General features: G+C 35.8%; 1 protein-coding gene and 1 long non-coding RNA gene across 2 annotated transcripts in view; one reads left to right on the top strand and one right to left on the bottom strand.

The window, feature by feature from the left end:
- Positions 1-22,408, top strand: part of RGS17 (regulator of G protein signaling 17) — a 97,949-nt gene extending 75,541 nt beyond the window's left edge. The window contains exons 3-5 of the mRNA XM_043592634.1: positions 3,811-3,900; positions 6,246-6,480; positions 15,366-22,408. Coding sequence (XP_043448569.1) covers positions 3,811-3,900; positions 6,246-6,480; positions 15,366-15,554 — 514 coding nt within the window. The 3' untranslated portion in view covers positions 15,555-22,408. The remainder of the gene's footprint in view (positions 1-3,810; positions 3,901-6,245; positions 6,481-15,365) is intronic.
- LOC122490116 overlaps positions 1-22,675 on the bottom strand; it is a 117,938-nt gene that overhangs the window by 72,197 nt on the left and 23,066 nt on the right. The window lies entirely within an intron of this gene.

The raw sequence follows: 22,675 nt of genomic DNA, 5'->3' as shown, positions 1-22,675 counted from the left end.
ATTTTAGTGGGGTGTCTGGGTGGCTCAGTCAGTTAAGTGTCCGACTTCTGCTCAGATCATGATCTTGTGGATCCTGAGTTCCAGCCCTGCATCGGTCTCTGTGCTGAGAGCTCAGAGCCTGGAGCCTGCTTTGGATTCTGTGTCCCCCTCTCTCTCTTCCCCTCCTCTGCTTGCACTCTCTCTCTCTCAAAAGTAAACATTAATTTTTTTTTATTCAATGCTAATTTTAGTATACTTAGCCTAGATTATTGGCACTATCTTCTATAAAATACTTCAACTTTGACCAAGACCCGCCCCGTGAGCATTGTACATGCATTCTGTTATCTTTATGGCTTTAGTTGTTTAAAAAGCTGAAATGTTAGTTAAGAATGTTACAAACATTGTTGGGGCGCCTGGGTGGCGCAGTCGGTTAAGCGTCCGACTTCAGCCAGGTCACGATCTCGCGATCCGTGAGTTCGAGCCCCGTGTCAGGCTCTGGGCTGAAGGCTCAGAGCCTGGAGCCTGTTTCCGATTCTGTGTCTCCCTCTCTCTCTGCCCCTCCCCCATTCATGCTCTGTCTCTCTCTGTCCCAAAAAATAAATAAACGTTGAAAAAAAAAATTAAAAAAAAAAAAAGAATGTTACAAACATTGTCAAAGTGAAAAAAACATGTCTCCACATGACCCCTCACAACTGTTAGGCTTGATTTACTTTTAGAGCTTTTCTCAAGCACATGTACTATGTATATATGTTGATGTAGAGCAAATATTTCCTGTCCTTTATCACCTTAAAAAAAAAAAACCCTCTACTATGCTACTTAGAGCAAGATCAAGTAAGTCAGGACAGACGTTAGTCATTCCTAAGGCATAGATGGTAAACAGTCTAGTACCTGCTCCTTTATCATTTTATCCATTTCTCTTCATCATAAAGTGGCATTATCAGTGGTTCTTGATAATTGGGACTTTGAAGCCAACTTTTTAAGAATGGTTGTAAAGCAAAGTCAATTAAAAGGACACTTGACAATTGCTAAATGTCAGTTTCTTTCTCCAGGGCAGTGTTGTATCTGATATCAGATCAAGAAACAGAGCAAACGGTGAACAGTTAAGCACTTATTGAATATCTATTATAAGCAGTGTTAGTACAAATGTGTGTCCATATTTTACCATCTGCAGAAATGAAAAATGTAAACAACCCAATATTTCAGGATGATCACTCTAATATGGTGGCATTTGGGATGTTTGTAAATATCACAGAAACAGATAGAAGAGCCAGAATTCATGTTCAGAAACTTGTGAGTCATGCATGCAGATTCCAGATTTGTTACTCTTACAGCAAAGAGACCATGGAGAACATTTTTTTTCCCCCTGAGATGTTGTGTGAAGTATAGCTGCATTTGTGTGGCACACTCTGTGGGACACTGTGGAAATGTAACAGAAATACATTCTCAGGTGGGTTATTATTGAATCAGTGAAAGCATGCTCATTTTCTGGTCTGTTTATGGTGTGTGTACGCATACACATATAAGCTCAGTAAAGCTTGGCAGAATGAGTATTAATCTATTTAAATACGGTCTTTTTAGAATTTACAAAAATCTTGTATATTTTATATATTTGGCATCATGAATTTCTCCCAGGAAATTTCAAAGGATATTGTCAAGTGTATTCCTACCTCCTCCCACCCAATTTCCCATAATTACTAGAAATATGTCAAATTCCAGAGAAGCACTCCTCCTCAAAGATGCTTTGAGAAGTTAATGGATCTCTCAAATGCATCCCTGACCTACGCATGTTGCCACATGGAGGGCTGAGGGTTCTAGGCTACCTCAAGCTGCAGACACATTCACAGATCCCACAGGCAGAGACCTAAATGACTGTGCCGCTCTCTCTGATTCCCACCTCACTGTTTTCCCCGTGGCTGCTCCACACTGAAGGCTTTGAGGGTTCTCACCCTGGAACCGCTTCCTCCCTGTGGAGCACTAGTCAGTTTGCTGTGTGTTTAAGTAACAATCAGCTCTAGTTTCTGCTCCCCAGAATCCTTTGCAATTCCCACTGCATTCTCTTTTCTCCAGGTAGTCCGCTTTCCCAAATAGATCTTCCCATCTAGTCTCTTTCAGTTAGTTCCACATTGGCCCCTTTGCCATAGATTCTGCCCTTTGCAACATTCTCTCTTTCCTTACCCTTGCCCAGGCAGAATGAATGAATTAATGAGACAATGTCTCCACTTCTGTTACCAGACTTTCCAGATTAAGACTAACGGTTTGTTGTAATCCTTCTCCCACGAACCTCCTTATTTCCACCACAACCATATTTAGTGCCCCTTTTCTGCATTCACACAAGTAGTATATTGCCTCAGTGCCTATCAGAAAGCATGTTTAAAAAAAAAGTTTTAAATGTTTATTTTTGAGAGAGAGCAAGAGCGAGCACAAGTGGGGGAGGGGGAGAGAGAGAGGGAGACACAGAATCTGAAGCAGGCTCCAGGCTCTGAGCTGTTAGCTTAGAGCCCCATGTGGGGCTTGAACTCACGAACCGCGAGACCATGACCTGAGCCAAAGTCGGATGCTTAATCATGACCTGAGTCAGAGTCCAACGCTTAACTGAGCCACGCAGGCATCCCGAGCATGGTTTTTAATAGGTACTCAATAAGGATTACAGAGTTGTGTGTGGGAATTGGGTTCAAATCCCAACCATACAACATATTTAGTGTCCGACGTTGAGCCAACCTAGGAGACAGTTCTGTGGCTCCCTTTGCTCATCTATAAAATGGGGACAATAAAACCAAAGAGACAAAGACAGTGCCTGGCACATAATAGGCACTAGGAAATAATAGTTCCCATTACTCCTCGTGGAATAAATGTATGAACAAATGAAAGACCTGTTGTCTGAACTTTTACTCTCTGACGGGCTCCCATGAGGCTTCCTGGGTTTCAGACAGAGGGATCAGTTTAATTCAGTGGGTTGACTTTCCGAGGACTCTGAGTCATCCCAACCATCCTGCCTCTTAGTATCACCCATAACCTCCCTTGTTATGTCTGGTCTACACCGAGAACCTTGAGTGTTCTACCCTATAGTGCTGCTTAGCTGCAGTTTATCTGAATCCTCTTGTTCTGGGTTACTAAAGCCCATGGGATTATCCTAGCTCCTGCAATCCTGCAATATTTTCAAATTGACATCCCAGAGACCCAGAGGCCCAGTGCTCTCTGACCCAAACCCTCAGAGTGACTGCCCTGTCCCTCCCAAGACATTGAAGATTGACTAAATGGGAGGAAAGGGCAAAGACAAAGTCAAATACAAACCCAGTGGTTCAAACTTGAGTGGATGGAGGATTGACAGTGTCAGAGACAGAAAACCCGGGGTGCAGAAAATGACAATGTGATTTTAGCAAATTTTGTTTTAGAATCTGAAACATTTTATATTTTTAGCTATCAGTGGGGGAAAATAAATGGAAAACAAACTAGGAATAGAACCAAGCAAAAGTCAAAATGATGTTACTCCAAAGAGTAACATCATGATATCTATCGAATATTAAAGCATATAATCACGTGAGTACCTTAGAGATGTTAAGTAATTCAAATTATGTAAGGATGAAGTCAGAATGTAGAACAGAATCCATTTTTGAGATTATTATTTACTTCATTATTTTATTAAATCATTTTGATTCATCGACATAGGCTCACCCATCATTTCAAAATGGTATCACTCTTCTTGTGCTTTATATATTCTCACATTGTTGAGGATGAAATTCTTCTGCAAAATCCTTTCCTGGAATTGTGTTTTTCTTTTCTTTAACTAACTGGTTTTCCCTAGACACACTAAAGTGTTATACTACCTTGCAGCCTCACTGTTAGGAATGAAGAAAGAGGAGAAAATGCAGGAAGACCCACACATACCACCAAAATGGAGAGCATCCAGGTCCTAGAGGAAAGGTGAGTGGGGTTCACCTGGTAATTGTGTTTTGTTTTGGTACACTGTTCACATCTACTCAGTGCTGAGGTGTGAGCTCTTGAGTCCTGGTACTCCTCCAGATGGTTTTGTGGAATGCACACCATCTCAGCCTGGGAGATCTTATTTTGTGATGGTAATTGCTTTTAATCAGGTTTTTCTATTATCAGTGTTACGCTATCAGTGAACACACTGCCTCAGTTTATCTTTCTCTTTCAAAAAGTAATGATTATTAACGTGCAATAGCCCCCGTTGGCCCTAATTCTTTACCTGCCTTTTCTACGGATATTTTTTCTAAGTTTTTCTGTCTATCAGGGAAGAGTCTAAAACAGACACAAAAACATATGTAACTACCTAAGTTGGTCAGAAAGGGCACCCAGTTAGTCCCTGGTCCCATTTCCATCAGAACAGACTCTAACCAAGTATTTTCTCCAAAATGAGAATCAACTTCTCATTGCAGTATCTACAGAATAAAATTAAAATCTAAGCAGATTAGTCATATAATTATAGGTGCTTTCTTTTTCTGCTTCTTAGAAAATTTTAATGTTGATGCTCCATGGTAATTTTAACACCTTTAAATTAAAAAAAAATTTTTTTAATGTTTATTTATTCTTGAGAGAGAGAGAGACACAGAGCATGAGTGGAGGAGGGTCAGAGAGAGAGAGAAGGAGACACAGAATCCAAAGCAGACTCCAGGCTCTGAGCTGTCAGCACAGAGCCTGACGCAGGGCTCAAACCCAGGAACTGTGAGATCATGGCCTGAGCCGAAGTCAGATGCCCAACCAACTGAGCCACCCAGGCGCGCCCCCACCTTTAAATTTCTTTTAAATAAAAGAGGAAGTTCAGACATTTTGGAATAGTAGCAAATCTACTTAAAATACTTGATCAGAAAAAAATAAGAAAAAATAAAATACAGGTACTTCTCTGACCAAATTATTTCAGGTTGGAAAATTCTTTTTTTTTTTCTTTTTTTTCTTAAAGTTTTTATTTAAATTCCAGTTGGTTAACATATAGTGTAATATTAGTTTCAGGTATACAGTATAATGCCCATCATGATTAGTGCATTCCTTAATCCCACCACCTACTTAAGCCATCCCCCCGCCACCCACCTTCCTTCTGGTAACCATCAATTCGTTCTCCATAGTTAAGAGTCTGTGTCTTAGTTTGCCTGTCTCTCCCCCCCCCCATTTTCTCATTTGTTTTGTTTCTTAAATTCCATATTATGAGTTGAATTATATCGTTTTTATATTTCTCTGACTTATTTCACTTAGCATAATACTCTCTAGCTCTGTCCATGTCATTGCAGAATGGCAAGATTTCATCCTTTTTATGGCTGAGTCATATTCCATTATATATATGTATACCACATCTTCCTTACCCACTCTTCAGGCGATGGACAGTTGGGTTGTTTCCATAACTTGGCCATTGTAGATAATCCTGCTATAAATATCAGGGTGCATGTATCCCTTTGAATTAGTATTTTTGTATTCTTTGGGTAAATACCTAGTAGTGCAATTGCTGGATCTTAGGGTAGTTCTATTTCTAACTTTATGAGGTTAGAAAATTCTTAAATAAACCAATGGATAAGAAAGCAAGATCAGGATCAAGTTAACCATAAGAATCTCCCAAGCTGCTTCTTTCCATTTCTTTGATGTATACCAAAGGAGTGATAAGTGGTGGTTTCTGAATGAACACGGCCACTGAAAACTTGAATATAAATATCTAGAAAGCCCTCAGTGTCATTATAAAGGCCTGTCCTTTTTAACTCTAATAACTCCATTCATGGTAATAATTCATTCATAACATTTCATAGAGTAACTATTAAAGCTTAGGAAAATGTGTGACTAGTGCACACGATATATTCTTATATATCGTGATTTAGTGATAGATTTGGATTTATAGATTTAGTGACAAATGAAAAATAGCTACCAGAAAGGAAAAGAGAAACTATACCTATGGCTTTGAAATTAAAATCTGTATCAGATGCAAACAAAAAATTCAACTTGCCCTTCAAAGTAACACATAGGCTGTCTTTATCAATTTGGAATGCATTAAGATTTGAACACTTCCAGGCTTCCTTAGGAATTTATGATGATAATGTGCATAGTGTGTGTTGCCCCTTGCTATTTGAATGCTTAGCTCCCTAACACACACTTGTGCCTAAATGAATTTTTCTTAATACCCAGAAATAACTAGCCTAGTCCTGGAGGGTGATTCCCAGACCAGGCCGAACTGATGGGAAATGAGCACTAGATGGCAGCAAGTGAAAAGTAATTTCTATCTTCCTAGGCTAAGCATTCTTCAGTCAAACCCAATTCTGTCTTTGCAGCCAAAACCCCACTTCAGATGAAGTGTTGTCCTGGTCTCAAAATTTTGACAAGATGATGAAGGCCCCAGCAGGAAGAAACCTTTTCAGAGAGTTTCTCCGAACAGAATACAGCGAAGAGAACCTACTTTTCTGGCTTGCGTGTGAAGACTTAAAGAAAGAGCAGAACAAAAAAGTAATTGAAGAAAAGGCCAGAATGATATATGAAGATTACATTTCTATACTATCACCAAAAGAGGTAAACATCCGGAAAATAATTGATGTGGGCTTCCTAAAACCAAGGATGAACCCGAGGGGACCTCTGTCCAAGTTGGGTGATGCATGGGGTGTGGACAGGCTCCAAGGCTTCCCTGGACACATAATTTAGATTCCACTCTGAGAATCTACCTGAATAGGTTTGAAGACTAGGTTTCCCCTCTATGCTTTGATCATTTATCTCTGGCTGAATCGTGTGGTAGGCTACTTGCTTTTCAGAACTAACATTAGGAAGCCTGTTAGACACAATTTGCTTTATACAGTGACTTATGCTAAAGTGGAAAAGAAGAGTTTACTGTGGGGAAGTCTTTCTCAAAGTGTGGTCCCCAGATCTCCTGTATGAGAATCACCTGGAGCATTTGTTTGAAAAGCAAATACTCGAGGCCTACCCAGGACCACTGAATCTGAATTTTTGGATATAGAGCCCAGGAATCTGGACTTTTAACAAGCTTTCCACACACATACTAGTTTGAAGACTTCTGTAATAGGAGCTGTAAAAACAAAACAAAACAAAAGCTGCCATGTTTGTTGATGTTTATGATAGAATTGTTGCAGAATTGAAGAATGGGCCTTTATGACCCTTTAATATTCTTTGGGGAGAGATGGTAATAGCAATTCTTTTACTTATTCTGGTTATCCTAGTTTTGCCATTGCCAAAATGTACCTAATAGAGGTGACATTTCAGGCAACCAAATGAACACTTTTCCGTTAACTCTGTAAAAAATCAATTTGTTCCTGAGAAATGTTCCAGCTTCCAGAGTTTAAAGCAGGGAGGGATTGATGAGGGACGGGTTAGTAGTGTAGCCAGGCCTCAGGAGTATGGGGTGACAGACTTCCGAGGTGCGCATTTGAATTGAGAGGTTCCCAGAAGGCCTTCCTTTCTCCACACCACCTTCTGTCTTTTCTGTCTCTGTGCATTTAAACATCCTGACCTGGTACCTTCTGCTCCACACTCCTCTCCTGTGCACACAGACATTTATAGAGTCCCCTAGAAATTGTGCTTATCGATGCCTCACCCAACCTGGGATGTGGCCCCCACCTGCCTTCCACTCCTCACCTTGAAATCTATAAAATGAATCAGTGTCTACTTTATAATCTCTATGTTTGGAGTGCTATATAAACCATTTCACTTCTAATGAGGTATATACCTAGGTCAGTTTTTAAAAATTTGTTAGTTAGGTTATAATTGCCATTGGTATTCCAGACTACTCCAATAGTATTGTCTCTACAAAATGAGGAACCTGGAATTGGATACACAAAGATTTTCCTACTTTTTTTCTTTATTTCCTGCATCAACATAGAAAAAGTATTCAGAGAAACAAGGTGGCAAGAATTTTTTTTGTACCCTCAATACATTTATTACTGATGCCACATTGTGGTTCTAACACCATTATACTTCTATATCCCAGAAGTACATTCTTCAGGTTTCTGGTCTATCTAGAACCTCAGCATCTAACCAGTTCTATGTGGATTTTATTAGCATATTAATTTCATTCTCATTTTTATTTTAATATTGCATTACATGGCAGATATATCAAAGGATCCAATTGTGCCTGAAAATGTGCTTCTCTTGCCTGTAATTAGTGTTTAGGAAGATTATCTAGCCCATTTCTTTCCCCAAAATATATAATATGTATCATCTGAAAATGCTAAATGTCTTGATTATCTGGTTCATTCTTTGCACTATCTATGATGGTGTTCTATTTTTTGTTTAAAATTTTTTTGAATATTTATTCATTTTTGAGAGAGAGAGAGACAGAGCACGAGCAGGGGAGGGGCAGAGAGAGAGGGAGACACAGAATCCAAAGCAGGCTCCAGGCTCCGAGCTGTCAGCACAGAGCCCGACATGGGGCTCGAACTCACGAGCCGTGAGATCATGACCTGAGCCGAAGTCAGACGCTCAACCGACTGAGCCACCCAGGCGCCCCCGATGGTGTTCTATGTTAAAATAATGTTGGTAGAAAAAAATATTCTCAGTTATTAAGTACATGTAATTCCTTTACTTTACAGTCTCTGTTGGCTAGCTTTTAATTTTTATAGGAAACACTTGCCCATTGTCTTCACAGTCCTGATTTTCAGATGTCACTGATTAATGGAGTTTTGTAAAATACACAATTTTCACAAAATCAATTCTTCTTTGGGCTATAGTTTAAAGCTATCTTAGTTGTTGATTACTCACATATAAACTATTCAGTTTTCATTCTTTTTTCAAAAATAATGGAATTTTGTTTTACCCTAATATCTTCATTTTAAATATGAGTTTCACAAAAGTCATTAAAATATTATTTCCTGATCAAGATAATTTTCCTAAATTACATGGACTAATATTTAGTATAACAGCCATGTATTTTTTTCTCCTTTGTCTATCTATATTTGGGCCATTACCTACTCTTGAATATCCCCTAAACACTACACAGAAAGGCAGAAGCGAAATTCAAATTTTTATCATTTTGGTACTTATGTGTTGACTTCTAAATGACTCTTGACACAGGATCTAAATTATTGGAGAGTGTGCAGTACCTCGTTTAGCCAAGAGACTGTTCTTCTCTCGACATAATAATTACACTTGATCATTGTTTAGCAGCAAAAACAAACCAAAAGTAGGTATTTGCAGTTATAAAAGATAATTGTTTAAAGGTTATATTTCAAGCCAAGGTATAGATATATTTATTCTTGAACCATGACCTGAGTCACTGATACACTTACATGACGTGCACTTTCTAGCTACTGCAGAGCCATTTCTAAACTATTATGTCTCACTGACCTTTCTGTGCAAAAACTTCTCAATCTCTAATCAGCCACAATACATTAATAACTGATGATACTGAGCTATCACCCTTTGAGTTTTGTTTTCCAACCCTGGAGAAATCATGCCACATCAAGGGAGCCCTGACTATATAGCAGTAAGAACACTGAACTCCTCATTCAAGTGCATGGGATTCTGGTTCTGACTCTGCTTCATCCTAATTGTGCGGCCTGGGATAAATTAGTTCACTTCAATGATTCATTAATCAGTTGATTTGTTTACAAAAATAAAGATAAAAAGGGACACAGAGAATAGTAAACCAAATCCAGAATGACAGCTGGGAAGCTCTTACACCACTACTTCATTCTCTCCACCAAATGACACGGCTAATCGATCCTGGTTCTTACTGTTAAAGCCAGATTCAACCTGAGAATCCCCTCAACACAATATTCAAAGCAGCCATAATTGACCAATTGGAGTTGGGATCTATTTCCCATTTGGGGGCTAGATAACCAGGCTGTTCCACCTCTGGAATTCTGTAACTGTTTGTACTTATTCAAACTATGTTTTTTATTTATTTTGAGAGCGAGAGAGACATCACATGTGAGGGGGGAAGGGAGCAGAGGAGACAGAATCCCAAGCAGGCTCCATGCTGTCAGCGCAGAGCTCAATGCTGGGCTCGATCCCACGAATGGCACGCGAGATCATGTCCTGAGCAAAAATTGAATCGGATGCTTAACCGACTGAGCTACACCCAAGCACCCCTCAAAATATTCTTAAAAACATGAATATTTGAATCATTTATAAAATAATGACTAAATAACTAAAAATTGTTAGGATTCGATTCTTAACTAGAAACTCATTTTTCTTCACTAGACTCTCATTTAACCTTAATTTGATTGAGTTATCATGCTCCTCTTTGTTAAATGTAGAGAAATCTACATTCTTGGGGGGGGAGGATATATATATATATATTTTTTTCTTAAGCCAGTGTGCTTGAAATTACATTTTTTATTTTAATAAAAATTACATTTTTGTGCATTTTTAATGATTTTAGCATTATGTTTTAAGTAGATGTTTGCAATCAGGAGACAATTTAACTCCCATTTCTTGGTATAGCATACATCTCAAGGGGGAAAGGGCTAAATTTTAAATTAAAAAAAATGAGTAAATAGCATTTTTCAACAGTAAATTTTTAATGTGATGTTCTCAAAGAAAAAATAAGTGGGAGCAGTAAGGAAGAATTTACTATAAACCTTGCTGCAGATTGCAGATACTTATAGCAGCTTATATTTATTAAACATCAAAAAGACAAACCCAGCAAAATAAACAACTTTAATAAAAAGTCTATTTGGGGTGCCTGGCTTGCTCAGTTGGTAGATACACCTGCAACTCTTGATCTCGAGGTTATGAGTTTGAGCCCCATATTGGGTGTAGAGGTTACTCAAAAAATAAAATCTTTTTTTAAAAGTCTATTTTAAAGCTATTACCTACCATAAACAGCATTGAGCTATTGAATGAATACATAACTATAAATCGTTAACATATGTAAGACATCTGAATTGAAGAAAACTATGTGCCACCAGTTTTTTACAAATCTCTTTAGTGATGGCATTATCTTTAACCTGGGCCGTAATCCAGGTCTGCTACTACTTATCATCCTTGTGACACTAAGCAACTCACTTCAGTGCTCTCTGACCTCATCTTCCTCATTTTGTAGAAAAATGGCATAGAAAAAGTTCAGAAACTGGCTAAATCTCTGACTTTCTGGCTCTCTCCCACGGGCATCTGACTAGTGGTAGGGGTTATTTGCTGCTTCTGATTTCATCCTGAATTTCCAGTTGCTCTCTGAGAGAAAAACAGCAGTAAACCTATTTAAATTCCTAAATTATCTAAAAATGATGCACATGTGATAGATATGTGGATTCTCTGTGTGCAGGTATATGCCTCTTCAAGCCAAATTATGTGAATTTAGAACTTTTCAGTGAATTAGTTTTTCTAAACAGGACTCATTTTGTATTTTCCTAGATTCATTTCTTTGGGCATGAATATTATCATTCAGAACATATTTAACTTTTCCCTATGAGCCAGCTACTGGGCTAGATGTTGGGAATATGTTAGTGAATGAGGAAAACATTGGCCTGTCCTATATATGGAGCTTACATTTTAGGAAGACAGACAGACAAATCATGTCAAAACCAAGTAACTAAAAACTGTAATAAACATTATGATGGGTGTGGAGGTCAATAGTATAGTTTAGAATAGGGGTTGTAAGGTAAGGTCACTCTGAGTAGGTAAAATTCAAGTTGATACAAAGTCTGAAGACACTGATCAAAAAAGTGTCATGATATGGTCCATTATTATTATTACTAATATCACTTTACATTGGGCTTACATTTTGTTATTGACAAAATGGTCTCACATACATAATTGAATGAGTCTCACAAGAATCCTTTAGCTCCTAGGACAGAGGGTGCCATCTTACAGCAAAAGAAATGGACTCTCAAAGAGAGCAACAACTGTTGTAGGGCATCAGAACTATATCTATCTGATCCCAAAGGTCTTCTGATCCCAAAGGTGTTGCCCTTTCAACTGTAATATGCTGACTAGTAGTCCCATTGCTTAGTATTTTCTTCATGACACTACTGTAGATTTCTATAAACCCAGCTAGAGAATTTGAGACAGAATGAGAAACAGTAACCATTACCATATGCCTGAATTTTCCCCCAGAAAAGCAAGATAACTTCCCCATCATTTGGGTCCTACCAGGAATATGGTTTTTGCACTGTATCCTACCAATGATCTTTGTTCCAAGAACAAAATTCCAGTAGTCTTATTTGCAACTTATAACCATTTTCAGTAGAAACAGTCAACACAAAATAATATGACTAAAAGTACACATGGTTTTAATTTATTAAAACTGATGGGAAAACAGATATTCTTTATAAAATTTGATATGAAAAAACCAAATTTAGTTAAAATTAAAAAGAACATTTCCAGTAGCAGAAGCTATCACTGGTAAAATTTAATAGGAATTTATAAGGTAAAAAGAAAAAAGTCAGAATTATACTTAGAAAAGTATCCTAAATAAAGCAGCTTTGGTAAAATTAAAAATAAAATGGGGGAAAAATGGAGGAAAAAACTTAATCATGATATCTAAAAAACTGTTCAAGGAATTAACCTGATTGATATAAGCGGGGTCTCCGCAAGGGAAAAAGACTTCAGTGAAAATTCATCATTTTCAGTATTATTCTGCCCAAAACTTCCACAGAGTCAAAATTTCCATTGCATCTTGATGTCTGGAACGGAAAGGCAGGGTCAAAAGTTACTATGCAATCTTCTGGCAATATTCACCTGCCTCGATGCTCTCCTCCACTGGGTAGGAAATCTGGCAAGATTAAGCAGGTATATATATATCACTGAGTTGGGTCCAGGTTTTCCCAGACCACACTAGCAAGATTTCTGTCTTAACTCTCTCCGCTTTACCTCCACACTCTTGTTGAACCTGTAGCTCTCATGGCATTTTCCTCCCAACTGATTTGTGGAGTTGCCAGAAGACATTTTTCTGTTTGCCAGCCACTTGCTTTTCCTCTTCCTGTCTCCTGCTCCCAGTGTGAGCGAATGCCTCCAAGTTCCCCCAGGCCTATCACCAAGTTACCTAACCTCTGTAACTGCAGTTGCCACCTCTCAACACTGCCAGTGTTTCCAGCTAAAACTGCTGGTTGAATGTCGCCAAGTCCATAGGTGCCGTCTTGTGCCCCAGCCACAGGAGTAGTTCTTTTTAACTCCATTACTGCTGCACTGCACCCTTCCTTCCCCTACCTACACGTGAGTCTGTGAGGACTGAGTAACAAAAGACTTCCCATCGCCTTCGGGTAGCTCTTGTCTTGTGCTACTCAACTTTCTCTTCCCTTAGGTTGAGTTCTTTACAGGAAACTCCTCAATCCCTTAGACTTTGGACCCCAGAGTAGATGGGATCACGAGCCATCCAGTTGTGCCTGAATCCTAGGGTGACTATGGCTCGGGCCCATGCTGGGATCCACCTCCACTAACTTGTATTATAGATGTTCCACAATCTGAAGCACAAAGATGCCACCAGATGAAACTATAGATTGTTATACCCGTGGGGTCTATCCTTGTTATTTGACCTCTCTACACCTCTTTTGACTGACAACCTTTCCAAACAAGCACATATCAAGGTAAATATTTTATTTTTTAAATAGAAATAGCAAATGAGTTTTTGTTACCGATTACTAAATGTTGAATGTATGGTACTACTTTCTCTATGATCTTTCACTACTGTTTTCAGTTTGCAAAAAAATAAAACTATGCAACGAAAACTTAAGACCTTTAATAATTCAAGGTATTTTATTTCTCTGTCTTAAGATTAATGTTTCCAGCTGCAATCAAACTATATTTAATTATGTTGTTATTTAAGAAATAACTGATCTTCTTTATCACTAATATTTCCCTCTCCATTGAAACAAAAAGTTCTTAAGTTTGAAAGGAAGAGCAGAAACATTTACAAAACCAGTTGAGTGTATTTGGTTAAGATTTCACCTTGCCATGACACCACTTTTCAGTATAAGATCAGTTTAAATAGTGTCAACATATTCCTATTGAGTAGAAAGACCAACAATATTTTTAAACAAAAGCTTAGAAAAAAAATCTATTTTTTATTACTATGTACTTGATGATAACCTTAGAAGGCAATAACACAGAGAATAAAACCTAAATGATCCATTTCCAGAACATTTTTTTTAAGAATTCCTTTAAGACAATAAATATAGTTCAGCCAAGAGAGGTCTAATTTTTTTCTGTAATGCCACCGAAATTATACCGGATCACCATTTCCTGACAAATCCTCCCATAGCAACCATTTTTGGGGTGTATCAATCAACCCAATTTCACATGGGCCATAGAGCTCAAGAATCTGAGGACACCAGATGGAAATATGAGTTACTTCAGTCACCAGGACTGTCTCAGACCGCAGGCTTAATCCCAAGAGTGGGTGGGAAAAGAAGCCTGACCAAAAAGTCTTTTGCAAAATGCTTAGGACAAAACATTTAAATATCAGTATAAAAGGTTTGTATAGACTTGTCATGAGACAAGTAATATGGATCACAATGTTCTAGTCCGTGTACAACTATGAGGACTGAGGAAACCAATCAGGACAAGTCTGTGATGATTTGCCTCTCAGATTTTGCTAATGTTATTTCAGAGCAGAGTTTACTTCTATTCCCGAAACATGCCCTTATTGCCATTTATTTGTCCTCAGTTCCCTTTCCAGCACATCCTACCAGCTCCAACAGACAGGATCAGCATATAGTGAGGAAAAATAACAACAACAACCACAACAACTATCATTTGCAGAATTTAATTTATTTACACTTCAAAAACAATGCTGTACTGATTACTTGTATGGGTATTCCGAATTCCTACTTGTATTTCTCCTTTTAAAGACTCTATTTCAAGCAGTTGTTCTACTTAATCTTTAGTAAAGAGATCTTCAGATGTATTTCTACATAAGGACTATATAGTTCCTTGTGCCTTGCCAGGTGCACTAAGACATGAAGAATACTTGCTGTAGTTTTGCTCCACTACAGCCTTCCACATTCCGGGTTTCTTACTTTGCCACAGTAGGACTTGTTGGGATGTAATACGATCAGGAATCAGCACTTGATATACATGCTAATATTTGCCAGAGAACTACTCTCTGCCAGATTTTTACCTTGTCCCATCAAGAGAGTTACCCCTGGCAGTCACATAGTAGGAGATAAATCCTTGTTCTGGCTCGGGAATTCTCCAGGGCCTCAACAATGAATAGAAATGGCCAAAAAAACCCGAGTGAAATGCATAGAAAAGATAAATCCAAGTAAGCCAAGATATCTGTGAACTAAATTTCTGGTTTAAAGACAAGTTGTTTTTTTGTTTGTTTTAGTTCAACTTTTGAAGAAAAGTATGCGAGGCGATGTAGCCTTTGAGAAGGTAACCTCAAGATTTTAGGTAGTTAGATTTAACTCTTTGAAGTTTCTCTGAAATGTCACACACCTGTATTTACTTAATTGAGATCTTTTGAAAAAAAATTTTTATTTAATGTATCTGCTCTTATTTCTTTTTAGGTCAGTCTCGATTCTCGAGTTAGAGAGGTGATCAATAGAAATCTGTTGGATCCTAATCCTCACATGTATGAAGATGCCCAACTTCAGATATATACCTTAATGCACAGAGATTCTTTTCCAAGGTTTTTGAACTCTCAAATTTATAAGTCATTTGTTGAAAGTACTGCCAGTTCTACTTCTGAATCTTAATTTTCATTAAAAAAAAATCATTTTGGAGGGCTGGGATGGGAAATAAAAGTAGTTCACTAACACCAGAAGCTGAGTTCCTGGAGAACTACAGTTTAGCATTCCTCAGGCTACTGTGAAAATACAACCATATGGTCTTTGTCTCCATTTTTATCAAGGTTATCCATGGTTAAGTTTGGAGAAAATACCACATAAGACAATGAATTGCCAAATTGTTTGTTTTCTTCAACACTCATTCTACTTGCAAGCAAACTGTATTTGTAGTCCTGTGAACAGTCTCCTAGTGTATCCCCCGAGGCTGCATGTACAAAGTAGAGCTGCTTCATTTGCCACGTAGTTGTTGTAATATTTAATCCAATGGCATAACTTATATCCGTGTTTAAGGACTTTTGTGCAATATGGTCTTATAGAAATAATTGCCAAAAAATTGGCTGTGGTTTGCATTTTTAAATATAATCTAAGACAGAAAAAGCCAATTTTTTAGTTGTAACAATGGTATTAAACATGCTCTATACTGTGTTCAGTACACTCATTTTGAAGCCGATATTTCTGTACTTGGAAAAAGAGCTATTTATCTATGTTTGTTGGGAAATCCTGATGGGGGATTCCTCTGGTTGTTCACTGCCAAAACTGTGGCATTTTCTTTACAGAATAGTTTGCTATGTAAACAAAACAAAACAAAACAAAAATTTAAAAAAACCCAACAAACAACAAATAATAAGAAGAAAAGAGAAAAAAGCACAAAACAATTTGAAGATATTCTATCTCAATGACAAATCAGAGTGATAATTGTTTTTAATTGTAATAGAACACAATTAATCTATGTATATATCAGATGTCCGATACTGTAATTAATTTATTAAAGACTGGCTCTCCAGTTCTAAAATGGTTGTGTAAAGTATGTACTTCAGCAAGAAAAAAAATACTAAGCTCGATAACTTAGTTTTGGAATATAAAAAAAAGATTTAATAAAGGAATGCCTACATGTAGCATCATAAAATATTTTGATGAGTAGCATCTGTCCTGTGGCATATTTTCCTTGAAAGCAAAGTCTAATGAAAAGCTAGGTTTTTAACTGAGAAAAGTTTTGTAAGGGTTACGCAGAAGATAATTCTCTACTTCAGACCTTAACTGTTTTCATAGTATCTTCAGAATGACTTATTTTAAAAATGTTAAAACCAAACTATTAATACTCATCCATAATTGAAAGGCAGGACAGTGCTCAAATCTTCTAGCTGCCATATTATTTTTGATAAGTACCACTAAATCTTTAAGACAAAATACTTGCCTGACATTGGCATATACTTTTGACATTCAAGAAAACAGTATCCTATCATGCACACACACAAAAAGTCAGTGTCATATTTATATCAAGGTGTTACATTTGAATATTAATATCCCCTGGAGGCTATTTTTTTAATCTTAAACTTAATAAATATAATATTGAGTAACCTAACATGAAAGTTTTAAAAATATTTATATCCACTGAGAATACTGGGCCTTATATTAAGGATGATATTAAAATTATAGGTTTTCTTTGCCATTTTTTAACTACCTCTCATTTTTTAATTTATTAAACATTTTTAAAATAAACAAGTTTGGGGTTTTCTTTTTAAATTTTATTTTACTTGAAAAGCTGGCATCGTAAGTTTCTTTTTCCATAAACTTAAAACATTTCAAGAATTGTTTTTTTAAGTGAATTTGATTTTCTAATTTATATAGAATTCAGGAGATATGGTTAAAAGGGCTATTATCTATTCCCTATGCAAATATTTTAACTGTTGCAGTGTTTGACAAAATGGGGTTAAAAAAAAGTTTGCAGAGTAGAAAACAAAATGTTCTGTTTACACTGGCGTTGCTGACTATCCTATCATATTCAGCACTTTTAAATACATTATTTATGAAAATGTAGTTAAAATACAGGATAGGAAATATTTATAATAATCATTTCTTTTAACAAATGCCTGTTTTTGTCTGAAAGTGTTAGTGTGTTAAGACATACTTTATCAATGTCAGTAGATATTTACTATTTGAATAGTTTTCAGTAATATGTTAAAGAAAGATAGCTATGAAGATGTTTACAAAAAGTCCTATTTTTTCCAAAAGAGTGAAGAAAAACCTAAAAGAATCATCACTTCTATTGTGAAGTTCTATTGTTCCTAAATTATTTAATTTTTTCTTGATTAGAATTGAGTTTATTATGCTTCTATGATGTATACACATATATGTTGTAATATCATACTTGTTGCTATGTTTGAGGCACAATAAATTGGTGCACATGACTAGAAAATATGTAATATACTATGATACACAGCATGCGTCAATCTTTTTAAATGTAGACTTTATATTCTTGTTGTTACTATATATGATGGTGACCTGCTAGTCATAAGTTATCTTTATAAGATACTTTGGACTATTAGATGAATTGTCTGTTTGACAATACCTTTAATATTTTACCAAATGTAAAAGATAAGGACCCTTCTAAAGAGTCCTAATCTCTAACCTGGGCATTTGTAGAATACAGACTTTGAAGTTAGTGTATCCTTTTGAAACCTGATTAGGAAGTTGCATTGAGAATGATTCTAGACGAGATTTACACATTGGATATTGGTAACCATGTTATGTGAGCATTTCTGCGCTAAATTCCTATGGAGGGGGGAGGGTTTGTCATTTAATTTCAAATCGTTCAAAGTTTCTATCTAAGAGTATGTATATTTGCAACTCTACCAATTTTTAAAATATGGTATAACTCCTTCTGTTTTAAATACAGAGCTATAATAAACAAAAATCCCCCAACTGGTGTCTATGCTACCATTCCAAGAGCACAATATTTGTTATGGTAGAATTTGATTTTTCCTAGTGAATATATTCTTCCCAGGGGAAAAATTAGCACTTTAGAAGGTACACTTTGTGTTTCAGATCGTCAGGACATCTTTGTGTACTGTTAAAATCTGCTAATGCACACAGAAAGAGCTTAATGCTCTTTCTGTAGTGCCTAAATTCAGATGTGTCTATAATGGAAAGAAAAGTAGAGGATATAGATCATATATAAATACATGTAACTAAATTGGAGAGCCAGACTTCTTCAGAGATGGATCTTGTAACATAGATCACACTAATAATGGCCAGATGACGCTTCTTCTTTACTCTGGATAATTGTTATTATGTTACCCAAAGGTAATAAAGATGCCCCAACAGAGTTAGAGGGCAGCTCTAAGCACAATGGGTGCACTGGCATATGAACAATAGCAAAACACAATTTTGATACCAACGTTATGGAGCGCAAAAATCAAGACCATAATATGGTCTTCTTTTTTTTTTTTAATCTTAAAATATGTACATAGGATGACCAGTTCTGATATTTGGTCATGGTGCATGGGTGTTTATTAGTATCCTTTAATGCTGCCTAGGTTCTTACTTACAGAATGAAATGTATATCATATATTCACCTGATAGTTCAGTTTTGCAAAAGGACTATAGAAATAGGTAAATAATATTTATATATTAGGGGCAAAAATACATTTTCACCCCATTAAGCTGATTTAAAATAAAACCCAATTCTTAATTTTGAACATACCCATTTGTTTCTATACACTTTTAACATATTGAAAAAATGTCATATCATAACTGTGACAAATTATATTTGCAAAAAATACAACATATCGGATGCTTTGAGGAATAAATATACAAGAAAGAAATTTTAAATACGATCAGAAATAGGAAAATAAGAACTCTTTCAAAAGCCACCTACAGTTTCTTAGATCTTAAAATGACTATATATAACCCTATCAAACATTAATTTTAAAAACTTTGCACTGGATACATTGGCAAATTATTTTGAAAGGTAGTAAAGATATTTTCTTGTCTGTGTGTTTATATTGACAGCTTATGACCATAATTTTCAAAATAATATTAAGCATTTATATTTGCATGCTCTTTTCAATTCTTTTTAAATTTCTGACCAATATAAAATGCTTATTCTTCTGAGAAAACAGTATTTAATCTGTAGAAATTTTAGTTATTCCTCACTTGCTACAACTGCAAATATTTATCAATAAAACTGATAACCAAAAACTTGACTTCTCATCTCCCTGTAACATTCTTAATAGTATCCTTGCAACACACGATCGTGCACAGATTGATCTTTTTGTTCCCAAATGCCAGACTTTAATTTTAAATTTGATTTCAAGTGACATGTCTGTGTCATATGACTTTGGGCAAATATTCTATTGAACCTCTCTGAGCCTGTTCCCTCATCTTCAAATGAGAAACAGAATACTTTATTTACAGGGTAGGCATGAGAATTAAATAATGTAAACATGGAAAGAATGAAGTGTTACATATAACATTATTATTTTATCAGTGTTCTCCAGCTCAATAATTATTCCTGTTTCAAGAATGTTATGAATTAGATGCCACTGTAATGCACTTTTCCCATATTCTTTTGAAACCATACTTTAAAATCTGATTTAATTATTCATCTAAAAAAACCCACAAAAAACCAACCTGGGCGCCTGGGTGGCTTAGTCAGTTAAGCGTCTGACTTTGGCTCAAGTCATGATCTTGTGATTCATGAATTTAAGCCCGCTTCGGGGCTGTGTGCTGACAGCTCAGAGCCTGGAGCCTGCTTCAGATTCTGTGTCTCCTCTCTCTGCCCCTCCCTTGCTCGCACTCTCTCTCTCTCTCAAAAATAAGTAGACATTAAAAAAAAAAATCACAAAGATAAAAATGCAACCAAGTTGATTTTAAGATGGAAGATTATATGAATTTGTTCCTGCTTTGTTCAATAATATGATTCACGCTCAGTTTTCAGTTCATGAACATCACACTGAATCTACAATCAAGAAGTAGGTTTCTTTCAATGATACACATACACAGATATATGTATATAGATGTGTGTATGTGTATAAATTGTATGCTTAAAATAAATGCTTAAATAAGATAAATCATTTGAAAATTTTATTTCCAAAGGGAAAAAACAGTATTCCCAAGGACAGGAAGAATATAAACATCAAATAATTCACCAAATAAATATGTGGAAGTAAAGCTAAAAACTAAGTTATGAGAGATGGGCCATTAGAAAACATGGGTACTGTCATTGGAATAGAAAGCATTCTAGTATGATTTTGTAACTAATTTTACCATGAAAATATGAAAATTAAAAAAATGGTTGTGTTCATAAAATTTTTCATTAAACCTTTTATTTTAGAATAGTTTTAGAGTCACTGAAAAGTTGCAAAGATAGCACAGAGAAGTTCTATATACTGCACATCTATTGAGACATTTGTCATACCTCATGAAATATTGATGCATTAAGTCACACTTATTCAGATTTCCTTAGCTTTTACCTAATATCTTCTTTCTGTTCCAAGATCTCATTCAATATACCCATTTACTTATCATGTCTCCTTAAATTCCTCTAAGCTCAAACATTTTTTGTTGTTGACAGTAGTGAAGAGTACTGGTCTAGTACTTTGTAAAATGTCCCTTAACTGGAATTTGTTGATGTTTTTCCCATGATTAGACAGGTGTTACCAGTTTTTGCAAGACCACAGAAGTAAAATGCCATATTACTATCATCAAGACTTATCACTGTTCATATTGACCTTGATCATTCAGTTGAGGTAGTGTTTGTTAGGTTTCACTGCCACAGAGCAATACATTATTTAATAAGTTATGTTAGAGGTAATTTCACTGGATGTTAACGCTGAGCTTAAAAAAAATTCTGAGCAGATTTTTCAGCACTGCTATTAGGTTCCATTAAATACTATGAAGAAATTATTATAAACTGGAAAGTGAAATGGAAAAATGAAACTCTGAAACTGTTAGCTTGAACATTCACTTAATGGAGGTGAAAGTGATTTTTTTTCCCTTGAACTACCTTCACCTTATCCTCTACATCTTTGGGTAGTAAAGATTTTAGTTTAATCTTCAGAAGAGGTAATTTAAATTAATAATCATTTTGCTGAGTGTTTTTCTGTATTGCCCTCAGTTGAATAATGAACACTGATTATTGAAACATTGTAAACGACTTGATTTTTCCCCCTTTGCTTTAACCGATTTGTCATACAGTTTCTTGTATATGGTTTTAGGATGTTTGCTAAATATAAAAAAAAAATTTCCGTGTGCTTGGTTCTGTAAAATTTATCATATCGAATGTGTGCAATTTTTTACTACCATGTTCACTGTACTTAATAATTTATATCCACATTTTGTACTTCACTAATATTAGTGGACCATGAAGAAGTTTTGAATGCATGAATGCAGCTTGAGACACCATACTTGGTTATTTTGCAATGTCAGAATAATGTAGGTACTTATAAATTGAACAGATAATCCAGATTATTTTCCTCCAATTTAAGTTGTTTTGGGTTTTTATTCCCCCCGTCTTTGAATTTATTTTATCATTTTACCTATGTACAAATAATAGACTTCCTGAAAATGCTAGAATCTTCAACATGTAATAATAGAATTTGAGCATGACAATAATGTAAGAAAATTCAAAAGTTTCAACCTTTTCTTTTTGAGTTTTCTAAGTAAATCAAACTACAGCTGTTTTCATTTGATTATTATTGTGGAAACCTATGGATATTATTGTAAAATACACATGCATCACACTTTTTAAAAATGTTTTGAATTAATAAAGAATTCACCAATGTATCCTTAGACAAGTTACTGTTTCCTCATTGGTGTAACACTATAGGAGTAAAAGGTACACTTATTTATATTACCTAAATTGCTTATGCTTATGAGGGAATATAATAATTTAGGGCTGGATTCTTTACAGTGTTCCATAAGGTTATTGCTTATTACATTTTTTCACCTTTTATAAATAATAAAGTATATTCTTGACATGACTTGTTTCGAGAATTCAGCTGAGAGATTTATCACATTGAGTTCAAATGACTTCCACCATTTGTGTTTTGTTTTTTTTTAATTCAAAGTTGAGTTTAGATTTGGGAAATAATTATTTCTAATAAAGATTAAAAAATGACCTGATCGGTCCTGTTCTATACTCCGATCAGAATTAAAATAAAATGGGTTTCAACCCACTACCTTAAAGAACACTTTTATAAAGTAATGTGGCTTGAATACACCAAGTGAAACGAATAACTGAGATGATT

Source organism: Prionailurus bengalensis, chromosome B2 (assembly GCF_016509475.1).
Source record: "Prionailurus bengalensis isolate Pbe53 chromosome B2, Fcat_Pben_1.1_paternal_pri, whole genome shotgun sequence".
NCBI classification, from domain to species: domain Eukaryota; kingdom Metazoa; phylum Chordata; class Mammalia; order Carnivora; family Felidae; genus Prionailurus; species Prionailurus bengalensis.
This window is presented reverse-complemented; position numbering and strand designations above follow the sequence as displayed.